This window comes from Lacerta agilis, chromosome 8 (assembly GCF_009819535.1).
Source record: "Lacerta agilis isolate rLacAgi1 chromosome 8, rLacAgi1.pri, whole genome shotgun sequence".
Lineage (NCBI taxonomy): Eukaryota > Metazoa > Chordata > Lepidosauria > Squamata > Lacertidae > Lacerta > Lacerta agilis.
The window spans coordinates 40,832,626-40,840,968 of record NC_046319.1 but is presented as its reverse complement, the minus strand read 5'-3'; the positions used below and the strand labels follow the sequence as shown (position 1 = coordinate 40,840,968).

The window sequence follows — 8,343 nt, the reverse complement described above, 5'->3', positions numbered from 1 at the left end:
CAGATCTCACAAATGTGGCAAGATACCACATCATCCTAGAGGCAGGAGAACAGTAGGCACAGGCTAGTCTTTGTCAACTCTGCAGCTGAGAAGACACAGAGGTTTGACTTGCTCACGGTGGGATGAAACCAAACCTTTGGGGGATCTCCCTGGAAGTCTAACGGAGGACCAAGATCTGATATAGCAGTGATGCTGTGAGTCCTTCATCTTGTGCTCTGGTTGTGTATATGTGCATACCCTCTGACATTTATCTGATGAAAATAGAGACGTCCTATTCCATACTACTACTATTACTACTAATTAGTTATACCCTGCTCATCTGACCTGGGCAGCTTCCAACACATATAAAACATTAACATTAAAAAAAATACTTCCCTACACAGGGCTTTCTTCAGTTGTCTTCTAAAGCAGTGTTTTTCAACCTTTTTTGGGCAAAGGCACACTTGTTCATGAAAAAAATCACGAGGCACACCACCATTAGAAAATGTTAAAAAATTTACCTCTGTGCCTATATTGACTATATATAAAGTAATTCTCTAGAATTTTTCAATTTTTCCCACGGCACACCAGGCAACATCTCGCGGCACACTAGTGTGCCGCGGAACAGTGGTTGAAAAACACTGTTCTAAAGGTTGTACTGTATAGTTACTTATGTCCTTGGCTCGGAGCGGGGTGTGCATAACTCCATACCCTCCTTTAAGAAAAGGAGGAAAATTCTGGTCCAGGATCAAATCAGAAACAACAATGGCTTCTGTAAATCTGGGACTGACCCTGGAAAATAGGGACACTCAGAGGGTTTGTATGTGTAAATAAAACCATACATAAAAAGATACCACTTTCTTCAGCGATACTATTCCAAAGAAACTGGACCCAAGGAAAGCAATAGCACCCGTGACCCAGGTATGCTGGGTTCTGTTGGGCCCAGTATAGGGCCCAATGGAGCTTGCCCAGCTGCAGAATATTGAGGGCCCAGTCCCCTCATGGGGAATTATTTGTGTGTGTGGCACCCATGACCCCGCAAGGATGGCACACCTGCCATGAAGTCTCTGACTGGTCTGAAATTGGGATTCATGTAACACACACTTCCTCTGTCCAAGCAAAGGGGACCTGTCATCACTGCTCAAGGACATGTTGCAGCCACGCAAAAGCTCTTGAGGAGGTTGTGGAGAAGAGTTAGAGAAGGGTGTGGTCAGAGAGAGTATTGAGGGCCTCTTCTGCCAAGCGGCAGAACATGTGCCCGTGCTGCCCGGGGTGGGCGCATGAGGCGTGCTCCTGAGGACGGTGGAGCGTGAAGGGTGCCTTCCCATGTGCCACAGTTCATGGTAGGAGAGGGGCGGGGAAGCTGCTGTTCACTCTCCCCCTGCTCTCCGCTACTGGGTCAGACATGACCCAGAGACGGAGCTACTGCAGCTGGGTGCAAGGTGCCAAGGCCAAGGAGGGTGGGTGGCAGCATTGCCGCTGAGGCTCCTGCCATCTGCTACTGGGTCAAATCCTACCCAGCAATGGAGCTGCTGCGGCCGGGTGCACTGTGCCACAGCTGAGGAGGGCTGCTCTCTACTGCTGGGTCAGGAGAGCTGCTGCTGCTGGGCGTGCCATAGCCAAGGAAGGTGGGCAGCAGCGCTGCCGTCCACTCGCCTGCTCTTCTCCCCTGGTTCAGGGTGGAGCGGCGCCAGGCACAAGTGCTACAGCCAAGCCACAGCACCTTCTGGCACAGAGCCAGGCTCTGATGAAGGAGTCCGCTGTGGGGGTGCCTGTTTGCGCCCAGCCGCGTTTTTAAAACACACATTTTTGTCATATTGTCCCTCCCCCTCAGTGATGACCCCTGGGGCGGCCCACGCCCACCTTCCTATGCCACTGCTTATGCCATTCCCCCTCAGGTTAGTTTTTATATCCTGGTTATTATATTCCCTAGTGACACGGTATGCTTTTTTAGTACTTTTTCGCATTTCTTCACTAATGAATTCAGGATACATAGTTATTTGCTTCACCCCGTTTTTAAATTTTAAACAGTCCAGTTCCTGCAAAGCCAAACAGGCTGAGAGATTGACTGAAGATTTTAATATGGAACTGTCTGTCCTCTCTGTCCCCTATACCACAATGCCATATCCATAGCTTCTTCGTTTTTCCATTGCTAATGAGGATGATAATGTTGTTTTTGTTGTTGTTAAAAAACAGAGGTGGCCAAAGAGCTAGTCAGCAAATCACATGTAGCATCCAACTTACCGGTAAGTTTATCTGAAGATCAAAGGAGGTGCCTAATTCCCATAAAAGCACCTCATGTGATGAAGCGACATTCTTTGAAGCAAGCGTTTTACAAGCATGGAAGGCAAAGGCTGCAGCTCCAAGGGGATGGCGCCAGATTTCCCTGTTCAGAGTGTTCTGGTGACAGGATCCAATTCGGGAATTGGCCTGGGTCTGGTGAAGCAGTTTCTGAGGCTGCCAACTCCACCTCAGTGGGTCTTTGCTACTACCCTAGACATGGATAGACCAAAAAGCAAGGTGAGGACCAGGGATGGAGCATAAGAGAGTAGTGATGTTACTATGTTGTAAGAACAGACCCTCCTCATGCACGTGGCAATGCAAGCTTTGTGTGCTGGATGGGGTTGGTGGGAGTTGTAGTCCAAAACATCTGGAGGGCACCTGGTTGGAGAGAATGCTGTTGGGCGTTTGGTCTCACCAGCAGCTGTCCTGCTCTGGTGTGACTGCTTTCAGTGGCTCATCTGAGTTGCCCACAGCCTGCCTTTTCTGCTGCTCTCAACACTGCTGTGATGGGCCAGCAGCTCTCACAAGGCTGCCAAAAAGCTGTAGTTCACAGTGCTGTTAGTGGCCGGTTGAGCTGCGATATGACAATAGTCTTAGAAAATTACAGTATAGACATAGGGGAGGGACATAGAAGGAGATCTCTGTCACTCTAATTGCACCTGTAGACTGGTTTGTCTAGCAATTATCATTTTGCTTAATTAAGTTTCAACACCCTTTTATGCTGTTTACCAGGAGAGGAGAGTATTGGCTGTCAGGGGAAAAATTAATCCCTTAAACCCCAAGTCAACTTCATGCAGGATTTTTATCTCTTTTACAGTCCCGTTCCTTCAAAGTAACTTTGTAATAATGTTCAACTTCCCCTTAGGTCTTCTACAGTTTCCCTTCAGTACATCCCCCTGTGGGCAACTTTCTGGGGGCCACATGCCAGTGGTGTAGGGGGCCAGAAGCCAAAGTGGACCGAGCAACAGATATGGCTGCTGCCCTTGTATAATAGGCTCCGTTCCACTGATGCAAAAGTCACTAGTTTCTGCATACACCTTTCTCTCCATCCTCCATCAGAACAAGTAAAAGGCACTGTTACAGTACAAGGACATATTCCAGGCAGGCAGAAGCATTTTTTGAGTGGAAAGAGCAATGCCAGTGAGGGGTATGATGTGGTGAGAAAGAGGCTGTGGTCTTGGGAGAATTATGTAGGGGGAGGTGGGGAGGGTTTTCAGACTGCCAACCACTTTTCCATGTACAAGGTTTTCTGTTCATCTTGGATAACGTACTCACCTATTAACAGTGCTTTTTTTCTTAAAAAAAATCCTTAGGGGTACTCTCATTTGACTCCAGAAAACCACCATTTTATAGTTCAAATCGGAAAAAATAAATACAGTAAATGGACAACAGTAAAAAGATTCACAAAATGTTTAGAGGTATGCGTACCCCTGCATCCCCTCAGAAAAAGCACTACCTTTTAATATTGAAGAGGAGGGTGTTCTCCTTGCAAGGCACTGTTCTATGTGAGATTCCCGAGTTTCTATTAGACTCTACTAAGCATTTTCAGCATCTAGTTCTAAGGCTCTGTGTCTCTTTTGGTGACTAGTTCCAGTTTAATCAAGGAGGTAAAATGTTTCTTTTTTGACAGGAAATAAAGGAGTTGGCATGCCAGCATCAGAATCTGGTGGTGCTGCAGCTGGGTAAGTCTCATGTTCCAAGTGTGGGATGAATAGACATTCCCAGCACCAGTGGAAACCAGTACAGTCCACAAAGCAGTAACTGGAAAACAAGATGATTTGCTCCCCTGTTACAGAATATCAATGATAAGTACTTTTGATTCCTCCCACAACTTCAATGAAGCTTTGAAATGAGATGCACCTATATGTGGTCTCTGTCCATATCACCACATAATAGATGTGTGGGGAACGTTTGGCCCACCTTATGTTGCAGAACTACAACTCCCATCATCCTTGGCCATTCACCATGTTTTCTGGTACTCTGCCTTTCTGTGTCTGTGAATTCTTATGGAAGCAATAGGACACAGAAAGGCAAGGCTTCCAGAACAGGTACCAGAAGCCGTTGTATGTTACCATAGTCCACAGAATAAAGTTCAGGCACCTCCCCACTGACACACAACCACTGATGTATGCATCATTTTTTGGCACCTCAAGGAGCAGGGAGGGAGCAGAACAGGACAGAAGGGGGGAGGCAGAACAGAGGCAGAAGAGACTTGCACAAGTGCCGCTGCAAAACCCTTACACACGTGGGGATTCCCTTGTACTTGGGATTCACAGTGGATTTGTTTAGGGCTCAGCTTTACCTTCTATGTGTCTAACAGTCCGAAATATTTCATAAAAAGTAAAGAATAAAATGTTGGAAGTGAAACTGCAGGTGTGCTTCATAAATGTTAATAATGTTAGTGTTAAAGTCAATTAGTTAGGAACCGGCTGGGTGGAGGCGTTGATTAGCAAGCATGCAAAGCAGCATCAGCAGTTTTCTTCTATAAGTGTCTTTGGCTGAATATTTTCTTGCTATATGCAAGGCCTAAACTGAGAGAGACAAAATATCCCTACAGCTTTCTCCCTAAATTACACACAGCAAAGTGTTGCCAAACTTTTCTTTCTGAATTCCACCTACATTAGTTAAGTACTTTGGCCTTACAATTGACTTGCTTTGAGCTCATTTTCTGACGGAGTGATATGAATGTGATGCAAACATTTTAAAAAGCCAGGCCCTCACTGTGCTCCCTGTAAACACACACACACACACACACACACACACACACCTCCATGATTCAGAGAAGCGCTTGTTCATCCACCTCAAGTGGGCTGTGGTAGCGGCCACACTAACAAAAAGAGCTGACAGGCCGCGGTGACAAATAAGTTGACTGGAAAGCACCTTTCATCCTTGAATGGACTTAATCTGTAAGATCCCCGAAAGCCACCTGCCTTGGTAGTTTTAAAGGTGCCTTTTTATTAGTCCCTTGGGCATCCCCACACCACCCAGTTCTTAAGTGCTTAGAAATGTCATTCTCCAGATGTCACTGACCTCCAGAGCATCAAGGCAGCTGTGGAACAAGTGCAAAAGTGTGTTGGAGAATGTGGTTTGAACCTCCTGATGAACAATGCTGGTGTTATTTCTGGATACGACCTGGAGAAGGAAAATGCAAAGAGCATGGCAGATGTATATGCCGTCAATACTATTGGGCCACTTCAGGTGAGCCAGGTAAGTTTTTGCTTTTCATGGGGTTGCAAAACTCTTTACTCACTGCCTATTGCCTTGGTAACAGCTGTGGTGTTCTGGCCCTTTGGGAGAATTAAACAAAAGCAACAAACTGAGTAGGAGAAAAGCAGTATTTGTTTGAGCAATTAATTTTCATGAGCACTTTAAAAAAGAACTGCAAACTGACATGGAAATTCGGAGAATTGTACTTAAGGTAGGAAAAATGATAAACCAACATTGATAGATCCACCAGTCGCTGAACATCAGTCTGGCATAAAAATAGGATCGCTTTCTACCTTTCCTTCCCTAGATGTTTAATGGGGCTGCTCTCATAAACATGCAGACAATTTTTTTAAAGAGAATGGACCAATATAGCTACTTTCTGGAAAACAGATGACATTTATGCCTTTCCTATTATAGTGTGCTATGCACACACATAGTAAGAGAGAGAGAATGCAGAAGCCTCCAATATATTGTCAAACAGTTATGGGAGAAGGACAACTTTAAAATGCCCAGAAGTGAACTAGAAGGAAGAAACATAGGTGAGACCTCAGAATAGAGCAGCTTCAGGACCTGTTGTGGGCTGCAAAAAATGAGGCCAGGGCACAGGGTACCCAGCTTTGCATTCAAACAATTCTAAATGTATAATAAGTCTTACTTATTCTTCTGCAAAAGCTTATAGAAAGTATTTTTGGATCAGAAATCCTAATTCTGCTACAAGCATTGTTTATATATACCTTCAGCTTTATACAGTGCATCCAGTGCTTTCCTCCGGTATCACTGCCCTAAGATAGCTGCATTCATTGACCTAACAGCCATGATCTCTATTCTCTTTTAGGCATTTCTGCCCCTGCTGAAGATGGCAGCTCAGAGATATCCCCAGGAAGGGCTGAGCTGCTGCAAGGCAGCCATTATAAATACATCCAGTGCTGCAGGCTCCATGGAAGTTATGCATCTATGGGATACATATAAGGTTGTTGCCTATCGCTGCAGTAAGGTACCTATTGTGAAATCCATGTGAAACTGTCTGCAGCCTCCCCTGCCCTGCTGCGACTATCTTTCCAAATGATAGCTATATGTGTGAATCTGGGCAATAAGAGTGTATTGCCCACAGATAAATGTTGAGAGACAAACCTCTGTTGTGAGGATGTTGCATTTTCTCAAAGAGTGGACGGCATTAGGGTAAGATGCTGGGATGTTTTCTACAAATAGATAGCATGTGTACAGTCCTTTTCTTGTTGCGGAACTTAGAGCAAACATTTAAAGCTAGAAATCATTTAGCAAAATGATGCAGCCAACAAGCATGCGGGAAACACTCACAAATGCCTGTCAAAAATCTTGTTCAAGAGTGATAGATAACTTCCAAGTTGCTAGTTTTTGTGTCAGGAATGCTCAATGATGTCCAATTTCTCTTACAAACCTCTCTGCCTCCAAATCCTTTCTAGCCACCTTGCAGTAATTCATGTTAAGCAGCTCCCCACAGCTCAATGCACCCTCTGCTCATGGTTTGTTTTTTCTCCCTTGTAGGCTGCTTTAAACATGCTCACCAAATGCCAGTCACTCACATATCCAGCTTACGGGATTCTGTGTGTTTGCATCCATCCTGGCTGGGTAAAAACTCAAGGCATGAACGTAAGTGCTCAAGGCTTTTGGTAATCATGGAAAAGGTGGGCAGCCCTATAGGATGATATTTCTTTCAACAAATTGCTTGACATTTTTAGTTGGATGGTGGTGCCTGAGTAGCTCCAGTGCCCCATCCTTCACTTCTTGGAAATATTAAAAGCACAAGAGCAAGGCAATGAAGGCAGCATCTATGAGTTGGTGCTTCTAATAATATCCAAAATTGCTCCTGGAAAAGCAAGCAGAGTCCTCTGAGGCCTTGCAGTGAACTGCTATCCTTTGGCATGCATGACCACTTGCTTGTCTTTCATAAAGCAATGTTTAATGTGCAGACTGAAATCTTATAACCAAGACATCCAACAGCATCTAGGCCTTCTGCTATTTGATGCTCAAGAATGATTTTTTTCTGAACTTAAGAAATCCTTCACTTACAATATTTATCTTCACAGGAGGCGGACCTGACTGTGGAAGAGAGTACACAAGGAATAATTAATGTTCTCTCCACACTTTCTGAGGTGGATAACGGTACCTTTGTGGACTGGAAAGGATGCAGAGTACCCTGGTGAGGGATTTGTTTCCTGATGCTAGGGGTTTTACCACTCTAGCATTCTGCCTAGAGAGCATCCAATAAACCATCTGGGATTCAAGGAAAAATGTTTTTGTCTCTTTTCTTCCTTCAGAAGGTTCCTTAAATTGTTTCTAATGTCCTTATAGAGGTGGAAAGAGAAAAATGTGATGGGACACTGAAGACTAGTTTTCATGCAGAATTGTTTCTAAGGACTAGCCATAGTTTGAAAGATATTTCAGCCCGAGGGTTACATTCCCTCAAGAGCAGCCTTATGGGAGCTGGATGCCAATGCCAGGTGGGTGTTGGTGGCACAGGTGAGACAAAGACAAAAGTCGTGCAGAGCCAAAGGTCTTGAATATTACCTTTCCATGGAACAGTTTGTGTCCTCCAGATGTTGTTGGACTGCATCTCCCATCAGCCCAAGCCAGCATGGCCAATGGTCAGAATGATGGAAACTGTGGTTCAACAACATCAGGAGGGGCCACAAATTCCCCATCTCTGGTACAGAAGGCTACATACAAAAGCCAAATGTATTTAGTGCATGCAACTCACTGTTGTAGGACCAGGGGGTTGGTTTGGATTGTGTGTTTGGGTCCCCTCCAAAGCCTGTGGTTCTTTATCTGTATGATGGGAGTCTGTAGTAGGAGCTGAAGTGCCTGAACAAGTTTATTTGTAAAAGGTTAAGCTGA

At 45.0% G+C, this 8,343-nt stretch overlaps 1 protein-coding gene across 2 annotated transcripts; it reads left to right on the top strand.

Annotated features, from left to right (window-relative positions):
- The first annotated feature begins 2,296 nt into the window (after positions 1 to 2,296).
- On the top strand, positions 2,297 to 7,671 carry LOC117052149 (C-factor-like). Of its 2 annotated transcripts, none has more exons than XM_033158919.1 (6): positions 2,297 to 2,499; positions 3,893 to 3,944; positions 5,282 to 5,469; positions 6,305 to 6,458; positions 6,994 to 7,098; positions 7,536 to 7,671. In XM_033158919.1, exons 1-6 carry the CDS (start codon positions 2,320 to 2,322, stop codon positions 7,577 to 7,579), a joined length of 723 nt encoding a protein of 240 aa, XP_033014810.1. In that variant the 5' UTR covers positions 2,297 to 2,319; the 3' UTR covers positions 7,580 to 7,671. The 2 variants fall into 2 exon arrangements, with proteins under 2 accessions (XP_033014810.1, XP_033014809.1); XM_033158918.1 differs by having other exon boundaries at positions 6,305 to 6,463.
- Positions 7,672 to 8,343: the final 672 nt, after the last annotated feature.

What these genes read in the sequence shown, in the direction of transcription:
- LOC117052149 (XM_033158918.1), top strand. Translation starts at nt 2,320, where the DNA reads ATGGAAGGCAAAGGCTGCAGCTCCAAGGGGATGGCGCCAGATTTCCCT. An exon ending in TGGATAGACCAAAAAGCAAG is followed by an intron (nt 2,500 to 3,892) that starts GTGAGGACCAGG and finishes CTTTTTTGACAG; the next exon opens with GAAATAAAGGAGTTGGCATG. An exon ending in TTGCCTATCGCTGCAGTAAG is followed by an intron (nt 6,464 to 6,993) that starts GTACCTATTGTG and finishes TCTCCCTTGTAG; the next exon opens with GCTGCTTTAAACATGCTCAC.